Source organism: Phyllostomus hastatus, unplaced genomic scaffold (genome assembly GCF_019186645.2).
Source record: "Phyllostomus hastatus isolate PE091 unplaced genomic scaffold, TTU_PhHast_1.1 phas_contig_58, whole genome shotgun sequence".
NCBI classification, from domain to species: domain Eukaryota; kingdom Metazoa; phylum Chordata; class Mammalia; order Chiroptera; family Phyllostomidae; genus Phyllostomus; species Phyllostomus hastatus.
The window spans coordinates 46,693,798-46,718,125 of NW_025333916.1; the positions used below are offsets into that span (position 1 = coordinate 46,693,798).

The 24,328-nt window shown below is 32.7% G+C and overlaps 1 protein-coding gene across 2 annotated transcripts in view; it reads right to left on the bottom strand.

The window, feature by feature from the left end:
• Positions 1–17,993: 17,993 nt before the first annotated feature.
• Positions 17,994–24,328, bottom strand: part of CDH12 (cadherin 12) — a 222,416-nt gene continuing 216,081 nt past the window's right edge. Inside the window, exons 10-12 of one of the 2 annotated variants that reach the window (XM_045848011.1) lie at positions 21,299–21,550; positions 18,400–18,507; positions 18,199–18,283 (exon numbers count right to left, since the gene is read on the bottom strand). In XM_045848011.1, the coding sequence (XP_045703967.1) occupies positions 18,264–18,283; positions 18,400–18,507; positions 21,299–21,550 (380 nt within the window). In that variant the 3' untranslated portion in view covers positions 18,199–18,263. Of the gene's footprint in view, positions 18,508–21,298; positions 21,551–24,328 lie in introns of both variants that reach the window. The other variant, XM_045848010.1, reaches the window with a different exon arrangement.

The window sequence follows — 24,328 nt, forward strand, 5'->3', positions numbered from 1 at the left end:
CCCAATATTCATTTTAATTTATTATGGCTTTTAACTAAAATTTTAAATTTTTTATTTCAAAGTCAGTGTCTAACAAATGAAACAAATAAGAACATATCCTCAAGGTTAAAAAACAGAAAATTACTTTTAAAAGATACTAAACACAAAATAAACACGCTAACAGTTGCGTCCTGTACCTCTGGAGTAAGGGCAACAAATAATACATTTTAATAAATCACACATGGTGTATAGTAAACATTGTGCAAGTAATGGAGGAATGAATCTGGCTTCTATAGATGACGTGGATTCATCCAATATTTCCAAAGCTCTTTCCCCCTTCTCATCCTAAAAACTAAAGGCACTTCAGCCCTCCTCACAATGACCAAAGGTACACTAGATCTGTGATAGAAATTTTGCTTTCTATAGGTTCTTCCCCCATAACGTTTACTCTCACTAACCCAGCAGATGCTGGAAAAAGCCAGTGACCAGGGTGAAAGTGGGGAAACTCTTCTGATGAAACATTGTCATCAGGCAGTGTGGTCATTGCTGTTCCTCTCAGTATGTGGCATTAGTGGTTGCTTTCTCAAGAGAAAACGATGCAAAATAAATAAGCAAACAAAATAAAAAGAGACTCATAGAAAGAGATCAGACAGATAGTTGCCGGAGGGGAGGAGAGTTTGAGAGCTGAGTTAAAAATATAAAGAGATCAAGCAGTACAAATTGGTGGTCACAAAACAGTCACAAGGATGTAAAGTACATCGTAGGGAATGTAGTTTACAATATTGTAATAACTGTGTATGGTCCCAGGTGAGTACTTGAAATAATCAGGAGAACCCTTTGTGAAGTGTTTTCTAACCACTACGCTACACACCTGGAACTAATACAGAATAATATTGAATGTAATCTGTATTGAATTTCTGTTAAAGAGAGAGAATTTGATCACTCTGTCATCCTTTCTAGTCTTTTCTGCTCTGTTGTTTAGTATTTTCACATGACAAGCATAAGTTAGTAGGGTATGGATAATTAACAACAGTCACAATGATGGCAACAATAAAGAAATAAATTGTATTTGAAAAACAATTAAATAATCATTATCCAATAAAAAAGAAAGCCAACATCAAAGTCTTACAACAACAACAACAAATAAACAAATTTTCTCTTTGAGAAGGAAAAGTATAAATCAGAAATATGAGTATCCCTTTGAGGAGAGATTCAGCTCTAATTAAAGGAAAACTGTGAGTTAGTACTTTGTTTAGTATTAATTAGTGTTAATATTAGTACATTAGATAGTATATATAAATTATATGTCATATGGGATGCATTAATTGATTATGTAATACAATATGTTAATTATGGTATGTATATAGCATATTGACATAAATAAGTATTTTGTTTATTCAGTTCCTTCATTATAAGTCTGTCCTGTGTGCTGATAACAAAACTAAAATTAAATACTTTTTAACTCATAAAGATCATGAATGCTTGTTTAATCAAACATATAAAACTTTTCCATGTTCTACTATTTATCACAAACATCCAATTTTTGTTAATAGCTTTTTCTTCCCTTTACAAATTTTTGTTAATAGCTTTTTCTTCCCTTTAATGTGTAGAGGCTAAATGTATCTGTGTTATCAAATTGTTTCATTGTAAGGTCTTATCTCTCTCCAACTGGAATGTATACCTCTATTCATTAAAAACATTTTGGTAATTATGGAGGTGATAAACAATGATAATTTTTAAATTAGAATAAAGCAGATATAAGATAATTTGTGAGACCTGGTTTGTTTAATTAACCAGATATAACATAAATTGTTATTTAACTTAAACAGATATAACATATTTGCAAGATTCCTAAAAAAATATATAATAAAAGTAAAAACCCCTAGCATTTAGGTAAAATAAAAGTGTTTTAAACAGTTTTAACAACATAATACAGAGCTTTGCCTGTTCTTAAAGGGCACCACCCTTGCACTCTGCTGAACTTTCCTTGAGAATGCAGTGGGAAAGGACCAGGGGCCACAAGCATCCTCCTTCCTTCACAGGTCAGTTTAATCTTGTGTCACATGCTCTGGATACATGCATCCAGTCACATGACAGGATGGTGTGTTACAGGATTTACTACTTTGTTTTAAGGCAGAAGCTATGTTATCATTACTATTTTTGTATGTGTACTATCTATAAAACCATGCTTTGGCCATCAAAAATATCTAATTAATATTCCAGTTATATTTTGTAAAGCAGGAATTTTTTTTTAGTAATTAAATGATGATGACAAGCAGAGGTCATTAGGAAAGCTGAAGCTATCGAAACTCTTCTGTGATGACTGAATTAATCCCTGAAATTATTTTACTTTATTTAAATATTTTATTTATTTATTTTTAGAGAACAGAGAAAGGGAAGGAGGAAGAGAGGGAGAGAAACATTAATTTGTGGTTGCCTCTTTCACGCTTCCTCTTGGGGGTCTGGCCTGCAGCCCAGGCATGTGCCTTGCATGGGAATCGAACCAGCGACCCTTTGGTTCCCAAGCCTGCACTGAATCCACTGAGCTACACCAGCCAGGGCATAATCCCTGAAGTTATTTTAATTCGATACTTCCTGAAGTGAAAAAAAGCAAACACCCTTGACTTTTCTTTCCTTTCTAGTGGAAATGAGGCTTCAAACACTAAGGTATAATAATTATTTTGAATATGTTTCATGCATCAATAAATCAAGGATTTGTTTAGAAGTTGCTATTACAACTGATATGTTGCATACATAGATTACTCATTCTTAAGTATGCATTTCTTTTATTACAGTGTTCTCGGGAATCATAGTGTCATGAATTATTGATATTTTTAGAATAGTAAGTGTGCAATAAGCCTATGCTCCTTGTTTTGGGGGAAGTTTTTGTTGGTCGCTGCTGGATGTATTTTTGCTCCTTCCTCAAGCCTTCTCTGCCTGGAATATCCATGACAAGGGAGTACCTCTGGTCCTTTTATGTCTTTCTCCAGGATGCTGAAAAACAGGCTGAACACATATCTAATACAGTTTAAATAGATAATTATTGAAAGGTTAGAGTTCCCAGTTGTTACGCTGTACGAGGACTAAAAATTAAGGTGATATGTAACAACCCCACTTGAAACAAAGGAAAATCTTAGCCTCACAATTTATGACTTTGAAGGATCATTCATTTGCATGCTTTCTAAAACTCAGTTTTTCTCAATCTTTTCAATACCTCACAGTGTGCTTCCCTCCCAAAGTAGGACTTGAAACCTTCTCTCTCTTTTCTAGTTTATATACCTCCTTTCTCGGGGACCTTCAGTTCATTCGTGTCCCCTGAGAGGGAATCAGCTCAGTCCCCACTTTGTATCTGGCGGACTCTGGCTGCTTCCACGTAGCGGCTGATGGGAGCTTTCCTTGCTCCAGTGGTTAGACTTTGAAATGGAAATGCACTTCATCTTCACAGAATTCAGATACTTTCTGTTCTTCATTTTTTCAGAACTTAATTTTTGATGTAACTTAAAAACTATAAAAGAACAACTCTGCTCCTTTATCATGAATTGAATAATTGATGCTTGGTTTTCAAGCACTTTAATACTTTACAAGTTCAATAAGGTTGGTAATCAAGCCAATTAGCAACCACCTCCATTCAATTTTCTTTCAAAATTCCTCAAAATTCTACTAATTTTATCTCACAAAGTCTGTTTCTCCAGATATTTATGTTTTGTTCCATATTATATTAGATAACATTGCAACATTGTTTTATTGCAGAATTTTTAATATCAAAAATTATATTCATTTTTCATACCATAAAGAAAACATTTTATTTTATATGGTACCTTTTTCCTGAAGTGAAAAATAATGGTAATATTTAAACAGAGAAAATAAATAATCTAAGTCATGATTAAATACAGAACAAGAATCACCTTATAGAAGAGTGAAAGTAGGACGTTTAACACTTATTGTATTGTCTCCCCAAGCTGTATTCCAAATGTTTATTAAATTAATTTAAAGAAGAAACATGACCTTTTGGTTATACCCTAACATTGTTTTAGTTTATATTTTTTAAAATATTTTAGCCCTGGCTGGCGTAGCTCAGTGGATTGAGCGCGGGCTGTGAACTAAAGTGTTGCAGGTTCGATTCCCAGTCAGGGCACATGCCTGGGTTGCAGGCCATGACTCCCAGCAACCACACATTGATGTTTCTCTCTATCTATCTATCTCCCTCCCTTCCCTCTCTAAAAATAAATAGGTGAAATCTTAAAAAAAAAAAGAACAAACTGACAGTGACCAGAGGTGATGGGGAAGGAGGATAATGGGAAATAAGGGGGAGGTGCAAGAAAAGGTACAGACAATGAGGGGGAATTGACTGTGGGATGTGGGGGCACTGGGCATGGGTGAGCAATGGGGAGAAGGTGGGACAACTGGAACTGAAGACAATTTTAAATAATTAACAAAACAATAAAAAAGAAAATTAAAAAAAATTATAGCATAGACAGAATAAAGCAATTTAACTCCCTGAAGTCTCCAAACATTTCAGAAGAGTGTAGGTTTTATATGTTAATTTAACAAAAATCAATGTATATGTGTGTATAAACACACACACACACACACACATATATACATGCACACACATATACAGAAACACACAAAGAGAGAAAGATATATTTAAATTAATTTCCCAGGAATCAGGGAATGTGAATGTTTTGATGGCCTTCATTTCTCCAATGTGTAGCATAATGTGTAGACAGAGTAAGTCATTAATACACATGCACTGTGAGAAGAGATGCATCTTGAACAATAACAAAAATAAAGATGTCCACTCTATTAATAAAGTGTTGAAAAGTATAAAAATGAAATAATTAAATTGAGATATCAAATTGCTGTAGATGATTTTTAAAATCAACTTGGCATCTGGTTGTATGCATGAGCTCATTTTTTATATGACTACTACAAAAAAAGTTAATTTGCTGATGCAGTTTGTAACAATTTATTATGGATTACAGAATAAAATTATTTTTAAATGCCCTAGTGACATGCATTAGGATATCATAATGACCAGAACCTGATAGCTTGGAAAGTAAAATCAGGTTACTTTAAGTTACCTTTTCTGATGCCTTATTCTTTCTTTTGTGATAATTTAAAGAAAAGGCAATTAGATATACATTAAAGACAGTTCATGTGGGTGGGGCATGTAACTACTTCTAAAATTAAACAATTTTTTTCTAAATTTGTTATAGTCTGTCCTTGTTTACATAAAAGTAGAATATATGTATACTTTTCTCCTTTGAAGTTTCTTTACTGAGAGATACAAATTAGATACATAATGAATAATATTTCTTAAAAGAATAAATTAATGACAATAAAGTTGTGCAAGAGAACATAAACATGTGTTATTATTGTCTAAAGTGACTGGGGAATTTTGATAACTCAATAACAAGCAAAATAAAAGAAAAATAAGTTTGTATTAAAATATAAAAAGTACAGTGAGGTGAAAATTATATTCTTTGGAGCCTCATTCTTCAAATTCCAAAATAATTCTAGGTTTCAGATATTATGCACTAGTGCAAGACACTGTGGAGTTGGCACTTCTAAAAACTATGTAAAGATACAAGAAAAAGAATGGGTAAAATCTGTGGAACAAAGAAGATTAATAGGTACTTTATAAAGTTGGAGTCTTGATTTTTTTTTCTTAGATATGTAGGACAGGGAGTGATGTGTGGCAGTGACTGGGAGAAAATCTAACAGCTAATTTTTAAACACCTTCTATATGGAACGGAAAATGAAATAGGCTGGAGATAAGTAAAAGATTATCAAGCTTAGGTATATCAAGGGAAGACAGAAATGAGATGGAAAGAGCTTAACCACTGAAGGCAATCTAACAGATGTCCATATCAGGGTTTTGAAAATTATTAGCTTTGAGACCATGGGAAATTATATAGCTTCTCAGTGCCTCCATTTTCACATTGAATAAAAAATTAAAGGTTCAAATGTTATAACTAAGAAGTTGATGAAAATGCATTTTTCTTTGAGTGAACTGCAAAGTGAAATACGATGTGTGTGTAGTAATACGAAGTTTTCTTTTCAAATGTACCGATTTTCTTCAAGATTAAAATTCGTTTGACAGAATGGCCCACTTTAGAAGTCAGGTTTCTTTGATCTTGAAATAGACAGGATAACACATGTATTTTTTTAAAATTTATGTTGAAATAGTGCTTTGCAAGATAGAAAATTGGGAGCTTTTTGAAAATATCACTGATTAGTTGCTGCTGTTTCTACTTGCTTCTACTTTTCTCCTCAGAATTGCCATTTAAGAGTGATGTGACTGTAAATATGTCTTGAAATCAGGTTGAGAATTTGATTTGTATTTCCATTATGAAATGAGGGATATTAATTTAGTGGAATTGTATATATCACATTAAAGGTATGAAAGCATATAGCTATGAATAAACAGGCTGTTATCACTAAATACTCATTCATATCTTCTTCCAGTACTAAAAATTGTATGACTAAATATCTGAAAATAAGAATTGGGTTAATCTCTAAGTATTGTTTTCTAATGTAAGAATTTTACTATTATTTCTATAAAAAGTTTCCCTGAGCTTTTTAAATCACTTATATACTTGGCTGTACACAAGGAAATATTTCTACAAGAGCAAATCTGAGAGAAAAATGTCACATCCTTATAAGAACAAAAGGTTTAAATATATTTATAATATGCTTTCTCAATGTACTTTATCTTTTCTAGCTAGTTTATACATGGCATCATAACACTGGATTTTTAAGGATAATTATTTCAGATTCCTCTTTATGTTGCGTCCTTAGCTGTAACATTCATATTTTGGGCACCTAATATGGTTTTGTCATTTTATTGTGCATATGGTCTTTTTGCTATTTCAAGAATTTAAGGGATGTTATAACGAATGCTTACTGAAAACTATAAATAGAAAAAGCTGGAATTTTGCCCATTCTTTGTGTCTATCACCTTAACAACATGATGAAAACAGTAACTTTTCTCACTTTACCTTCCTAAACATTAACCTGGTATTCTATGTTGTAGTTGAACAAATGTGTATATGGTAGCTACCAAATACCAGATATTACCTTCACTTAATAATGCATTTGGATTAAATACATGATAGATCCATGATATTTAATACTTCAAGTGATATAAATGTACATAAGTATATGCACACACAATGAAGCAAATATATTTAAACTTCATGCAGAAAAAACTTTATGCTCACAAGTTTTATCACTTAGATGTAATGAATCAATTTCTTGAAAAAACAAACTACCAAAACTCACACAAGGAGAAATAAATAACCTGAATTTTCCTGTTCCTATTATATTATTTAAATTCATAATTAATGTAATCTACTATATAAACTGGCTAAAAAAGAAAATCATTTCATCAAGACATTTAACATAAAAACACGTTAGACAAAATCCAAAAACCTTTCATGATTTTTTAAATTTCAATAAATTGGGAATAAAAAGGAATGTTCCAGTTTAAAAACCTGATTTTTTAAAAAACAAACAAACAAAACAATTGCCATCACCCCTAAGTTTGGAACATGGCAAGAATGTCAGCTATCATTACTGCTAGTAAGCAGCATAGTTCAAGAAGCACATTCTTATATAGAACAATAAGAGAAGAAAAAGAAATAAAAGGAGCATATTGACTAGAAAGGAAGAAACAAAAACCATCTTTATTTGCAAATGACACCAATGTCTATGTATAAAGTTCATATCATCTACTAAAAAATCTTAAATAATAAACATAGCATAATTGCAAAATATAACTTTAAACAAAAACCAATCATTTTCCTATTATTGTCAATAGCAATGAAAATTTAAATTATAACACTTGTAATCACCTTAAAATAAATATTTAGGTATAAATCTAATAAATTATATACAAGTCCTATATGCAGAAAAATTTCAGAAATTATGAAACACCTAAATTAAAGGAGAGATAGTCTGTGTTATAGGTAGGAAGGCTGAATATTGTTAAGATATTAATCCTTCCAATTTGATATGTAGATTTTATGCAATCCCTATCAAAGTTCCAGCAAGCTACATTATAGATGTAAACAAATTTCCTCTAAATTTCATAAGGAAAAGCAAAAACTTAGGACAGCCAATGTAACACTGAAGACCAAAGTTGGAGTACTTGCAGTCACATTTCAAACTTACTAAAGCAAAAGTAATCAAGACAGTGTGATTTTGTGAAATAATAGACACAGAGAAACATGGAACTGAATAGAGAATCCAGAAATACATCCACACAAATACAAAAGGTCAAAGACAATTCAATGGAGAATGGAGACTGTCTTTTCAACAAAGTGTGCTGGAATAACTGAGTGTTCATCAGCAGAAAAAGTGCTTAACACACACAATATAACTTTCATGAAAATTAACTCCAAATGAATTTGAATCCATAAAATGGAATGATATTCAGTGATAAAAGACAATGAGCTATTAATGATTAAAACTAGAAATGAGCTATTATTTCTGATACACAGAAAGACATGAATGACTTAAATTTGTATTTATAAGTGAAAAAACCCATGTGAAAAGGCTACACACTGTATGATTCCATTTATGTGATAGTCTGGAAAAGGCAAAACTATAAATACCCTGGCTGTCCTTGAGTATGTGAAGAAAAGAGGATTTTTTTAAAGCAGCAAAACTATTTTATACAGGACTGTGAGTGTGGGTGTACACTATGCATTTGTCACAATCTATAAAACTTTACATTACAAATTTTTAGGAGTTTAGAGGACCTAATGATTGATTGAATGAAGAATCTAACAAAACAATCCACTTAACAAATGGGTGAAACAACCTCACTGAAGCTACAGAGTGAAAGAGAATGTTACCTAAGTGACTTTGGAACTAAGTAGAATCTGTAAGACTAGAGACCTACAATTCTGATTGCACTGTTTGACATGTGAGTGTGGGTTAATAATTCTGAAATACTGTTGGAATACTGTAGGAATTGGGAAGCAGGTTTCTCAGTTTGGAAATAAGAGGTTACATATAAGTGAGAGAAAAGCCTATAATCAATAATATAGAATAATCCAGTTGATAATGTATTTGAAATAGAGACATCACTATGTACAAATCTGTGTTCAATAAAGGTGCAGGTGTTTACATATAGAAGTTCGCTGGTATACAGGTTGGCATACAAACATATTTCCTTGCTCTGTTATCCAAGTGGACCTAGAAATACAAATACCTCAGGAGCAAGGAACATATCACATCTAGATCTTTGTGTGACACAATTTTTCAATACAAGGACACAAAGATTTTATGAGGAATAGCTGATTCTACAAGTAGGGCAGGAAATTATGAGCTGATCCTGGAGTTTTAGTGGCAGAAAGTAAGAAACGGCCCAAGTATAAACAAACGAACTGAAACCGAAACTAAGCAGTAAAGGGGTTATGCATTAGGCCCAGGCACCAAATAAAATAGCTTTGTAAATAAAGTAGTATTGGATTCTGAACCAAAGTATGAAATAAATGAGTCCCTCTTCAAGTATATAAATAGTTGAATAAATAAGTGGAGAATGGATAAATTATCCACGTGGCACTCCAAATATGTGATGTCATTGTTCTGTGCTTGAGAGACAGGGCTTAACTCTGTGCTCCTCAAGAGTGGGCTGCCTAGGGTGACCTCCTTCCAAGGGGTAAAGTATGAGATTGGAGGATAGGAAGGATTTACAGGGAAGACATATAACACATTTTCTCAGCCAGGTGATCAAGGTTAATGGCAGTAGTCATACATCATTTTGACAGTACATTACTTTGATTTCATGTCATGAGAGTGACACTGTACCTCTGTGGTAATCTTCCCCAAAATGCATATAACTGGCCTAATTATCAAGGGAACCAATCAGACAAATACCAGTTGAGAGACATTTTACAAAATACTTGACCAGTAATCCTCAAGGCTAGCAAGGTCATTACAAGTCTGAGAAACTATTACAACCACAGTTAACCTATGGTGACTGAAATATGCTATAAAGTATGGGTCCTGGGACTGAAAAAAACATATTAGATAAAACTAAGAAAACAAGAATAAAACATGGACTTTAATTAATAAAACAGTATGGATATTGGTTCATGAATTGTGACAAAATCACAAGTAGTAATATTGAGTATTGAGAAATTGTGTGTGGAATACATGCGTATTTTTTATACTGTCTTAGTAATTTTAAAAATTTGTTTTTTTAAAATGTATTTCAATAGTAAATTAATAATACAATGAGAGAGTCTGTGAAGAAGGAGACATCAGTCCTAGAAATGAGAATAATCAATATCCAATTAGAAATATATTGATATACTAAAGTAAATAATTTTATCTATCTATCTATCATCATCATCATCATCATCATCATCATCATCAATCACCTCTCCTTCTAGAAAGAGCACACACAAAAAGACCCAAGTTCAGAGTCCAAGTAACAACAAAAATACTAAACACTGGAAGACAAAGACATAGACTTGGAACTAATAAATTTAAATCTAGTGGAGTGACCAGGTTTATGTATATAGAAAATAGAAAATATATACACATAAAATTTCTTATCTTACTAAATGAGAAAATGTATATAGATTTATGAAGCCTTTGAATATTTTTATACAAAGATAACAATTAATATTACAATAAGAGCTCTTCAAATACCAATGATATAAAAAAAGAAATGAGAACAATTGGAAGAAACCTATGGTATTAGTTATGTAGGTTGTATACAAATCATTGTACAGGAAAAAAAAATGAGTGAACCAAGAGGTGGAAACATAAATTTGAAGATGAGATATGAAGGTATATTAAATGCTTTAGATAATGCAGAAAGGTGAAAGGAAGAATCATTGGAGTGTTTTTAATTATGAATTTGCCAGTGAACTTCAAAAGAGCATAGTAGGAAAAAAGACCAGATTTTAGGTTGTTACAGTCATAAGGGAGTGAGGTGAAGAGCGGTATACTGTATCTCATGAGTAATGGGGTGAAGTTGCCTACCATAACTGTATTAGAGTCCTGACACTGCCCCTTGTTAAATGTGTCTAAATGGACAAGCTCCATGTATAAGTTTAGTTCATTCATGTGTAAAATAAATATTATCATAGTATAACTCACCAAATTCCTGAGCATTAAATTTTTTTGACTAAGTAATGCTCAGTGGCTAGTAGCTCTTTTATTATTATTGGCACATTTTTAAAAATGTTCACAGAGGAAGAAAAATGAAGACTTGTTGATCGTCTCAGATAATTTTCAGTGACAGCATATCAGAATGGCAAATACCGTATTCAGTAGATGATGGATTGGAGAAGGCACAAGTTAAGCAAATTACACTTAGAAATTGGAAGTTAAAGTGATAATAAGGATGAAGGTATAGCTATCATGCAGGGAGCTGAATAGAAAGAAAAATAGATTTCATTGGATTGAACAGTTCAGGACAGTTAAGGCCAGGATAGTATATAGATCGTTAATGTGGATGCTTAAAAGGAGGTGAAAATTGATATAGGTTCAAAAGATTGATTGTTGGTAATACAGAGATCAACATTTTCAACTGTACAATAAAGTTTGTATCTGTATTGTAGGAAGCTATTATGTTTGAAATCTTGATACTTCAGTAATTTACTGACATCAGAACCAATGAAATTGAGGCTCTTGCTTCTTTATATGGAAGTGCAATGATACCATGGGGTGCAACCCAGAATTCCCATGTTAATTACCCTCATCATTGCACTGTAGCATAAAACAGTGTAGAAGTTGGAAAAAGAGTGGAGAGACCCTCAAAATTGAAGTTGAGATTAAATTTACTTAAACTTTTCACAACTGAAAGTCTCTACTACCTATAAGTTTATGATTTCTAAATTTCATATAGGTTGTTTGAACACTCTTACCTTCTATTTCTTTAATCTTAAATAGAGGCAATAAAAACAACATACAATTAAACTCCTAACAAAGTTTAAGAAATTTTGGGACATTTAATGAGCCTGACTGCTATGAAGATATATTACACTAAGAAATATAAGGAACTTCAATAAAGGGATTAAGTGGCTTTCTAAAAATTTTTGCAAATTGGAATTATCAAACATTTAATTACATATGTATGTGTGAAAACTATAACACTAGGTATAAGAGAAAAATGATCAGTTTTTTTATATTTGGGGTCATTATGACTATGCTTATATAGTATATCACTTTCATGCTAAGACAAAGTTATAATGATAAAGGAACTTGATGATAAGCAGGCATCTATTTGTAAATAATATGTACATATAGCATACTACTTAGATGCATATACAATGTGCTATGTAAATACAATATGTAAATAATATTTAATTCCCTATAGAGTATTGATATTTATTTATATAGTATATATAAGTATATGTAGGCATGTATGTGTGTCCACAATAAAGAAAATGGCTTATCGTCCATTAGCAAATAAGCATGTTGGGTAAATTACAAGAAGGCTAATGGAATAGTACTGAATGAAGCCAGGCATAACAACTGCAGAACAGAAAACCAGTGCTGCAGCACAGGAGAGAACTTGCTTTCCCGTCACAATCCTGGAATATGTCAGGACTTGGACATATCAAATATGGCAGAGAACTGGAATGAGACATGAGTTGAAATAGAATGAATTAAAATGAATGTCTGTATCTGTATTTTTTGCATACTGTGTTTGAAACATGTAACTCAGAGAAAAAAACATTACAAACTTTTCAAAAGAGCAAGAGATTAATATCCAAAATATATAAGAAACTTGTACAACTCAACACCAAAGAATCCAATTAAAAGTGGGCAGAGGACCTGAACAGGAATTTCTCCCAAGAAGACACACAAATGTTCAACAGATAATGAAACAATGCTCATGTTTACTAGCAGGTAAATGCGAATCAAAATTACAGTGAGATAGCAACTCATACATGTTAGAGTGGCTATTATCAACAAGACAAGTAATAACGAGTGTTGGGGAGGTTACAGAGAAAAAGGAGCACTCGTTCATGGTTGGCAGTCATGTAGACTGGTACAGCCACCATAGAAAACAGTATGGAGATTCCTCAAAGTGTTAAAAATACATTTACCATATGACTGAACAGTCTATCTTCTGTGTATATACTAAAAAAATCAAAAACATTTATTTGGGAAGATATATGTCCCCTTATGTTCACTGCAGCATTATTCACAGTGGCTGCAACATGGAAACAACCCAAGTGACCTTTGATAGATGATTGGAAAAGGATGACATGGTGCATATATACTACAAATAGTACTTAGTGATAAGAGAAGATGAAATATTGCCATTTGGACAACAACATGGATGAGTTTGGAGAGTACCATGCTAAGAGAAATTCAGATATAAAAAGTTAAGTACCATATAAAATTTCACTCATATGTAGGACATAAAACTGAAAGCAACAAATGAACAAACAAGAAAAACAAACAAACAAAAACTTATAGACATAGCCGAGGGTATGATGACTACCAGAGGGATGGGATGGGGGACAAATGGTGACAAAAAATTATTTGACTGTGGGTGGAGGGCACACAATTCAATATACAGACCGTGTATCATAAAAAAGTATACTTGAAACCTATATAAGCTTGTCAACTACTGTCACCCCAATATAATTTTTTAAAAAGAGCATTAGGAAACATCATTAGAGAGACTGAAAAAACAAATTACTAAAAAACAAGATCAGAATAACAGGAAAGACAGAAAACAGAATAACACAACAAAAAGTTCCTGAAATTAAAAAAAAGTCATTACAAGATAAAGCATCGAAAACTAGCAAAGATAAAATAATAATCATGAAAACAAAATAAAATAGAAGATAGAAAGTGATAGTTAAAATATAATACAATTAACCCAAATCTAGGACATAAAATGACAAATACTAAACATTGTACAAGGACCGAAAAGAAAAACACACGATAGAAACCCATCAGAATAAATACTAGGAGATCTCCCCAAACTGAAGAAAACACGGCTCCACCCTGCAAAGGTTCCCTGAGTGTAGTCCTGGAAATGACATCAGACTCATCTCAACACATCAGTGTGAAATTTGATGACACCAAGAAAAAATAATCTGAATATCATTACGTAAACAATCTTATTACATATAAAAGAATGATATATACCTCATTCTATTTCACAAGCTAGTTTGGATGCTAGAATATGATAGGATAGAAAACATCTTCAAAATATTAAATAAAAGATGGAAATGAACACTGTATGCCTAAACTGTTCAATTTGCTGAAGAGGCAAGAGAAATTCTCAAACACAGAGAGGTTTATAAAATTATTTTCCTACCTATCTTTTTTATTATTATTTTTAGTTTTAAAGCAAACCGACGTTGCTTACTTACAATTTATTAACTTTTTTTCAGACAGTTTGGGTTCTAAACCTAATATATTTTGTCTGCATATATACATCAGCTTTTAAAATTCCCATTATAAAGCAAAACTTATTGTAACTTAAAGGTATTTCTAAAATGTCTTTAAGATGGGATAAAGCACATTTCTCCTAATTTTTTCTTCATATTGCTTGTTTTCCTCTTTGCCTCAAGATTTAAGCTCTACTTGTTTTAACACTGTGTTTTCTCACTCTCCCTGTATACATCTCTACCGTTCAATCTTGCTGAAGAATTTCAAAAGATATCACTTTAAAATAGTCGCCTGGCTCTACTGTTATTCATATTTTGTTTTGAAGTTCTCTATGATTATCACAGCTTTTTGTGATTAGTATGTAAATGGTTTAATGAATTTCATGTTATTCTAACTACACCTCAAGAGTCAAAACTCTTCAGAGGAAATTTAGATAATACCAAGAACAAGAAGTTAATTTCACCAAGAGAATAAAACAGAGAGGGCCTAAGTTTTTTGCCCCATAAACATTTCCAGTTAAGGACAACATTTGGTAAAAAAGCAATTTTAGATTATTTCTAGTATATCACTGTTTCACTCTTAAGTGTTGATAGAATACTTTTTTTGAGCATAATTAAAGGTTACATTTTATAAATACATATAAGAAACATACACATACTGAATATAATATATGAACATATTTCTGTGAAAGTAAACATTCAATATAATAAAAAGAAATTATGATATAACTATTGTTAATGATCAATATTCTTTATGCAAATTCTAAACATTTTCATATTGCTCAATGTCTGACTGAAGGCCAATGTGTTATTATATTAAAGAAGAGAAGAACTTCAAGTTATTATAAGTATTAAAACATTAGGTCTAGTGCTTTTTGGAGTTTAAAAAATATCCCAGAATACTTTCAGTTTATGAGCACCAAAGACCACTTTTCGCTGTAATACTCCTCTTGTTTCCCCTTGTACCTGACATTATTTTCATTCAAGCTTATTTTTTTTCACCTTTATTCATTTCATTATTATAAATTAAATACTTTAAAAACTGCTGTTAACATCGTGTGGTTGTTATGGGCCGAATTATGTACCACTAAAATTTGTATTTTGAAGTCCACACAACCAGTACTTCAGAATTGACTGTACTGGTGGTAGGACCCTTAGAGAAGTAATTAAAGTGAAAAGATATCAGGTAAGTAGACTCCATATGACTGGTATTCTTAAAAGAATAGGAATTAGAATATTGGGAATATCATGATGCAGAGAGAAGATGGCCATTGACAAGTCAAAGAGAGCATCCCTTAGAAAAAAACAACTCTGTGGACACCTTGACCTTGGACTTCTTCCCTCCAGAACTGTGAGGAAATACAGTTCTGTTGTTTAAACCACCCAGTCCGTGGTATTTTGTAATGGCAGCCCTAGGAAAGTAATGCAATGGTGTAACAAAACAAAGTGATGGATGTACCAAGAAAAGACTTACTAGTTTGGAGAAAAGACCCACCAATTTTATATTTTCACTTAGTGTCTCAGTCTTGTGGTTGAAAATGACCTGCCCCAACCAAATTTTCTCCCTGCCACCATTTTCCAGCTGTGTCACTGTGTGCAACAGCAGTTAGAATCTAACAGGATGCAAAATGAAGGTAACTCCTGGCAAGAACAAATTTGTCAGCCCAAAGTGGTCTTGCATTTTAACATTCTCTAGTATGCTTATAATAGCTTTTAAAAAATACATAAACATTTTCCAAAGCATAATGATACTGAAAACTATTAGGCTGTAGGAGTATTCTAATGCCCTTCTCAGGAGTGAGGCAAAGGTCTTGCTGAGGTGGTGAGGGATAAGAATCAGTTAAAAAGTTGTTCCCAGTAGAGGCAACAAGGCGAGTATTTGACATAAAAAAGGGAGGGGAATGCAGATTCAAATGGCCACATCACCACAACATAATTATTAGTTATATATTTTTGAAATAAGCATTTAATAAAGGATAAGGCTAAGTATAAGTTGTCTCTAATATTCTATTTGAATTTTTACTTTTGCAAGCTTTTGAATATAAATGTATTCATAAATATTTCATAAATACAGCCAAATATTATGGATAAATCAGGATGGATCTATAACTTTTATTTTCCCCATATATAGTTCCAATATTCCAGTAGCCACTTGTATACTTATAACATTAAGAAAATGTACTTTTTATAGTTACCTGGTTTGTTTAGTACATTTATCACTGGTGTACAGTTTAGTTGAAAATAATGTGTATGAGTATAGTTTATGTGTGTTTTAAAATCTAATATTTTTAGAAATCTATCACATTAAACAGTAAAAGTTATTTACAAAAGGAGTTGTAGGGATAATTTATATTGAAATTATTGTAGATAATAGTGTAACAAAACAACTCTGAGACTTAATATAATAACAATACTCACAAAGTTCAAGCCCATGTTAATAAAATAAGTAAATCAACTGCCTCATTTTGCATTTGTGTTCATTTTAGGAGTTAGTTATTGGCTTGCATTTTCTAAAGATCCTGATATTTTGTTCAGTATTATATGATGAGTAATTTTTAGATATGTCACACTCTATCCTGTATTATTTGATATGTATTTTATTTTCTTTGGTTATCAAATAATGACTAGATTGTAAGAAAGTCTGAGAAGCTATATAATGCATATCTTTATTCATATTTAAATTAATGGTGCTTTTTTCCCAAAAACAGTTTTAATGGAAACACAACTTAAAGTTTTTTCTGTGGTAGAAAACTTCAAAGATCTAGTCACTTGTTAAAACCAACCTTCCACACACCAGCAGAGTATTAAAACACAACCAAAATTTATTTTAATGTGGAATTTCAGCCCTGAGGCCTCTCTTTATAAAGAGGGTTTTTTTTAAACTTTAGTTTTTTCAAAATTTTATTTTTTAATAAAAAGTAACACTTCAGTTAATGGGTATAATATGAACTAATGGTAAGATCAAACATTGCTTTTAAAATTCAGGACTTACATATTGAATTTGATATTATCACATTTATTTCAATGTTTTGAAAGGGTGGGGCAAAACAAATGTTTTGGCATACAGTTTAAAAAAACTTTGCATTAGAAGAATATGGAGTTCAGAAAGTATTCTCCTTTTGTCCTCAAAAGGAATTAGAAGTCAGCATGTTGCTATTGCTCCTTGACATGTAAAGACAACATCTTTGTTTTATGTCCTTTGTGTCTCTGAATCCCGCAATGCCATCACAGCAGAGTGCACTGTACACCACTTTAAATGATAAGAGTTTCAATAGGCACTTTAGTGGAATTAAGAAAAATCTAACACTCTTCCACCGTGATGCCACATAGCTATCTTCATTCTAGGTTGTCACGTCAGTAAATTGTATTAAATAGGCCTGAGCTTGTCTCAGTGTATTTCCAAAATAGCAAAACAAAACCAAGCAAGTACATATAATAGGATTTATCTTGTGTTGGCAGAATAAACCAAAACTGACAATATGATAAATATAGCAACTTGCTAGAAACCAGATAATCAAAGGAATCTTGTCCCATAAAGCCTGTGGGGTGTGTGTGTGTGTGTGTGTGTGTGTGTGTGTGTGTGATATTCTATTTATGTTTCTTTTCCTTAAATTTCTCTTGTTGGTTTAGTCTTCACTTCTCCCTTAAGTGACTTTATCAGGGTTATAACTCTCTTCTTCACCAAACATGTCTGCCAAGACTTTAAAGCGCGGTCCCCAGTCTGTCAGATAGTCGTAGTCCTGGTCAGCCTCCGTGGTGAGAGAGTCTATAGAGCTGAGGGAGTCTGCGACTGATCCATTTCCTTCGTAGGCGTATGTGGCCAATGAGTCGTATGGTGGGGCAGTTGGGTCCACGTCATTTTCCTGTAGCCTTTGATTAATGAAATCCCTTATGTCTGTGTTATCTTCTACTGGTGGTCTCTGCCGAGGAAAACAGAGAGAGTCTGGTTTTATATCCCTGCGAATTTTGTTCTCTTCAATCACTTTTGGATTTCTCAGAGCACCGATGTCAAAAGCCTGGGTGTCCTCCTCCCCACCTCCTTCATCGTCATAATGGATGACGTTGTCTCTGATGTCTTCTTTAGAGGTCATCAGGGTGTCTTTCTTCTTCTGCCTTCGCAGAGCAACGTACAGCACCACTATGGCTAGAGGAAGACAAAAATTGTGATTTGAGATTCTATCAGTTTACCTCATAAAAATAAAATTGAGCAGGGCTGACTGAGATTCTTTAATACCATCTTATTATTTTCAAAGTAAACATATTGTAATCAATAAGAATCAGACCTAGGTTTACATTTTTTCCTTGTCTAAACTCAACTTCATTTGGAAATTGCAACTAACAAGAAATCATAGCCAAATTATTCACAAAACCAAACAATTATAGCAATATATTTAACATGAATTATATTTAAATATTTTACTGTCTGATAAAAGTGTTTTACCAAGTTATAAAAAGAAAAAATGTTCTAAGCATACCGAGAGCTGTATAGCATTGGTATTATAAAACATAAATGTTAAGCTCATAAGTAAGTTTGGATATTATTTACACCTGGATTTCCCAGTTGTGTTGTTAATGTGTTTCTTATGAAAGAAAATCAAATCTTCATGTAGCAATCACTTTTAAAGTCAATAAATAAGCAAGGAAGAAGAAAATATATAATACAAGGGCCTTAGTTTTATAAATCATATCAACTAAGAGCTTTAAATATTTACATTCTGTGTCCTATCATGTTGAAACATTTCCCAAACCAAATGTCTAGTATTCATATTACCTTCATTAGGCATGATTATATTCTGAAATAGTTTATTTATTCACTCTCATTATTAAATATCTCTGTTTCCAGTTGACTCACAGCCATCATTAAATAGTGTTTCCTTCTGTGGGAAACAGGCACAGATTCAAACCATGAAGTCAGCACTCAACTAGTCAAGTACCCCTGTCCTCCACAGTGGTGGTGGTAACGGGTTGAAAGACAAAGTGTGTTTGATTTACCACAGCAGAGCCTGAAAGACTCAGTCCCAGGAATAGAAGTAGAGGACTGTGTGATGATGAAAACCCATTCATTCCCTCTTCCTCCAACATGAGAGCTTGATGAATTAAAAAGAGGGAAGAGAGACAGCTAGAGCTCCTGCACAATAGGCCTTGAAGAGATGTTTATCATTCAGCACTCCTCCCAGGGTTCAGGCAGACTTCTGAACTAAAGAGGCTATTTATTGTTTGTTTACCCAAGGAGTGCATGAGAGACTGCAAACCGCACAGAGAAGCTCTGCATGTAAAATAGCTTTAGAGTTGCCACGAGTGAGAGAGAGACCAGATACATGGGCTTGAAGGCTAGAAGTCATCCAGGCACTGCAAGATTCTCATGCTTTCCCTCACCTCAGAAAGAATGCAAAAATGGCTAAGAATGAAGTGGAAGATATAAAGGAGCCTGAGATTGGTTAAGAAGGTCAAGCAATAGACAGACATTTAAGCAGACCCCACATCAATGGTTACTGCTGTACACTAGCAAATTCACAATGCTAGATCAGTGCAGGTGCACTGTGGACAGTCAGTAAGTACTTGGAAGAAAAAGTACCTGATGACAATGCATGATAAGATTGACCTGAGAAAGATTAATTGCTACATTGTAATAGGTCCAGTGCCCAAAGGAAAGCATCCAGATTATGCCAAGTCATGCTAGGTCGATATGCAAATACTCTAGAACTCAAAGGCTTTTAAGAGAAAAGAAGAGTATGAGATAAAAATGATTGTTTTGAATTTAAGCACCTAATGCTTAATTGCATAATTGCATCATATGCAATTTCAGATATAAGAACATTATTTTGAATCTGCCATTTTAAAGTTTATATCATCAGCAAAAACAGAGGCCAGATATAATTTACTATAAATAGTAAGTATATTAACACGCTTTGTTCTACACACAAGTTTATTTGTGTGGAATTGATGACTTCATCATGCAAATTGGACTAGAATTTACTCTTGAAGCCAACATGAACCTATGACCAGCAATTTTTCTTCACAAACTCTTATATCATGCTTTACTCTATGCTTTACACTCTAGTATTATAAAGGGAGATATCGACATTTGTCAGGATTTTTTTTGTTAAATAATAAACATGCATACATAAACTGATTCCACATTGTCAAATCATGTATCTGTTGCAATCTGAATGTAAAAGAATGACAAAAAAAAAAACCAAAACAGAAAATCTCTCTTTACTCTTGTGATTCCGGTAATTAATTAGTAAGGGAAATGGAGTCAGCTGAGCAGAACTGATGGCAGAGAGAAACCCCTAAAACAGGATGGGGTTTATTCTCATAGAGACATTACAGAATCCATTTACTTCAATCCATTTCATTTGGTCTGCTTCTAGAAATGTAAGTGTGGCCTGTGCTGTTCCAGCGGAAATGGCTAGAATTTTGATGTGAGGAGATGGGAGAAAAGTACAATGAAAGTTGCTTCTGGCTGGCAGTTTAAACAGAAAAAAATAGAGGCCTCTTTACTTTGTATATCTTTTTCTTTCCTCTTTTCTTTATTCATTAAACTGATATTTGAGAACTTCTTTTCATCGGGTGTATTTTTTAAAGGTTATATATAATAGCTCAGGGAGTAGTAATTACCAAGATGTAAAATAAATGGGGAAACCATTGCTGTAAATAGGATATTTGTTATAGAAAATTTCATTGCAGCAAGTTCCACTAACTATATTACTTGGAAATCCCCTAAGGCTTGAGCAAACTTTTGCATTTCCGATGATGCTTAATGCTATATAACCATGAAGTATGAAATAGAAAACTAACTTTAATAAAAATATAATTCAATCTAAATCTTCCTTCTAAGCAAATAGGGCATCTCAGTGAAGAAACATTTATTTACATTGTACATTGAGGACATACAGTAGATGGAGAAAGAGATGATTAATATTGAAACTAACCTAAGAGTATAACAATGCACAGTAGGATTGCAATCAAAGCCCCAGTGCTGAGTCCTACAGGTAGAAAAATTGCTTCCACATTACAAGACAGGATGGTACCATCAGAGTCACACCTACAAACTCGAATAGTCATTGTGTTTGTGCTGCTCTGGACAGGGTAGCTGCTGTCTTCTATGACAACAGGGAGGAAATACAACTCTTGCTGCCTCCGGCTGTATCCATTTCTTCTGGTTTCAATTCCAGCTGTGTTGTCTACAAGACATGACATTTATGATAAGATTGTTACTATGAACTTCATCTCAATATGGATGTCTGTTAAACAGTGGGAAGCTTTTCTTGAATTAGTGAAATACATCCATATTTTAATTCGTTTATCATGAAAGCTGCCAAGATATAATCAAAATATTCCTTAGAGAAAGAAGAAACATTAACCTTCTCTTGTATAATAATTAAAATGGCTATTTAGAAAGAATACAGAATGGTTTATAAAACAAGATATGTGTTTACTTATTTTGTTTGACATCAAGATCCCATTGGGAAAAATAATTCAGTGGATATTTTCTTACGTGTTAGCAGAACAAATTATTACAAGTATGGATTTGCAAATAAAAAATTTGCCTTAGAACCTATTATTAAACCACAACAAACATCAAATTACTCTTTCAGATTAAAACTTGATTTCCTCCAAAACTCTGTCCATATACACACTTTAACTTTTGCACATTAGAGTAACATGGAAAGGAAAATAAAATCATTAATACCATTAAATTCATTAAAAATTTTAATATCGTTATGAATCATAACACTTTAATTACAAAAGTATTTTTAGTTTTCCTAAAATTAACACTGGCAATATTTATTTGGAATAACCCAAAGAAATATAATAATTAATTTTATATAAATTCAATTAATATTTCTATAAGAAGTGGCATTATTGTATACATTTTTTACCTATTTTATTTCTACACATGGATGTGAAATTTTTATTTTATTATTTTTAATGAGAAACCTCTTTTATTACCAGTCTTTATTTTTTTTATTTTAATCATTGTTCAAGTACAGTTTTCTCCCTTTGACTCCCAATCCCGCCCACCCTCCCAACCCTCCCCACTTCCCTCCCATTACCACCCTCCCCCTAGTTTTTGTCCATGTGTCCTTTAAATTTGTTCCCATAAACCCTTCCCATTGTCCCTTGAAATTCCCCCTGAAATTTTTATTTTTTAGAAAACTTTTTAATTTTTTGTCTTTTAAATAACTTCTAAAAACATTTTTCTAAGAATAGAAAAATATTCTATTCTTAGAAAAATGTTAACATTTAGTTTACTACTGCCACATGTGATACTTTGGAATCAGATTTTAAAAAGCCATAAAAACATTACTATTTTAATAATATTTTATTTTTCTATTTGTAAATGCTACTTTCAGCAACTGAATATTAGGCAGTTTCTGTGTATTCATTTTAGGAGGAAGCACCAAGATGATAAAGCTTGACATAATGAGATGGGGTTTGGTATGGGCAGAATATCTTGTTACTACATAATTAAGAAACAAAATGTCAAGATACCAAAATGTCTATTAAGATATCTCCAATGAAAATTGGTGGTGTCAGGTGCTTGTGGGGACAAGAACATGGTAAGTCTGAGGCAGTAATGTATGTGTGGGGACTTTAGTTGGTAACTTTGCATGGTATGTACAATTTGCTGAAGGAATAGAGTATCAATGCTATCACAAAACAAGAAGGAAAATGTGAAATAATGAGGTAACAAAATGTTCCTACCCACTTAAAAAAAAGGCTTACAATGATAAATATAACAAGATAAAACAGAGAATATGGTAAGTGGTATATGAGTGGCACCTGCTCAGATCATGAGGCAACACTGTGTATGAGGCAATGTGATCAGCTTCATATTGTCACCATTAATTAGATACAGGTTCTCCAGCAAGGCTACAATGGTGGGAAAGAGTCAATTCTATGTTCCTGAATGATGTGATCATCAACCTAATAGTCTGTCAATAATCTGGAAGTCTAATTAGTCTTCTTCTCTACCATAATCATGTATAAAACCTAGATGATCTAGCTTTAAACGCTATTAATTTCTCCTCTACCCACTTACCTCTTTCCTTACACGCATTACCCTAAACTAAGACTGTCTGAACTAATTTTTGCAATAGTATCGGAAGCAATTTATGTTTCTCTATATTCCAGTCTGTATCCAAATGGATCTTCCCAAATACAAATCTGAACATGGGATACTCTTGCAGAAACCTTTGAAGACTTTACAGGTCTTTGAATCTAAGTTATAATCTCTTTAAGTGTCTTAGGTAGAGGGTGACCGTGTCTGGTTTTCCTAAGACAGCTCTATTTTATGTGCACTGCTCTAATTTGAAATTACTGATATCGCTCACTTCTCTAGAAAGTGCTCCATTTTTCATGATTACATATGTATTCTCTCTACTTCTCAGGCCCTTCAGATTTTGGACCCTGTTTCATTGATAGCTACCCCTCACATTTCATTACATGATGCAGAAAACCTTACTGAATTTAATTGTGGGACAAAATATGGGGATTCTTATTTCTTCCCCCTCAGTATTTTTAGCAGATTAAGTTTTCTCAGAATATTCTTTGACCTTTACCCATCACCATCATCATAATCATCATCATGATCATCACCATCGTCATCATCATGTCATTGCAATCTGTTTATCTATTACATAGCATCTCAGGTGTTTTTAATCCCTATTTCTTTAGACTATGGAAACTTAGGTGATAAAATACTTAAAGTCACAGAACAAATAAAGTCAGAACCACTAAGCAGTTTGACATTAGTATAATTTAATGCATTAAGTGTCTGCCGTTTCTGTAGACATTCTAATTACACAGCCTCTGTTTTCACTCGTGCTGTGCCATGTGTTATGCAAATAAAACAGTTGTTAAAAAGTCATCAATTTGTATGTACAAGAAATGGGCATGTGGAACAAATGATTATGTAAAATAGAAAAAAAGTTCTATTTCCCAGAGAGCCATTTCTT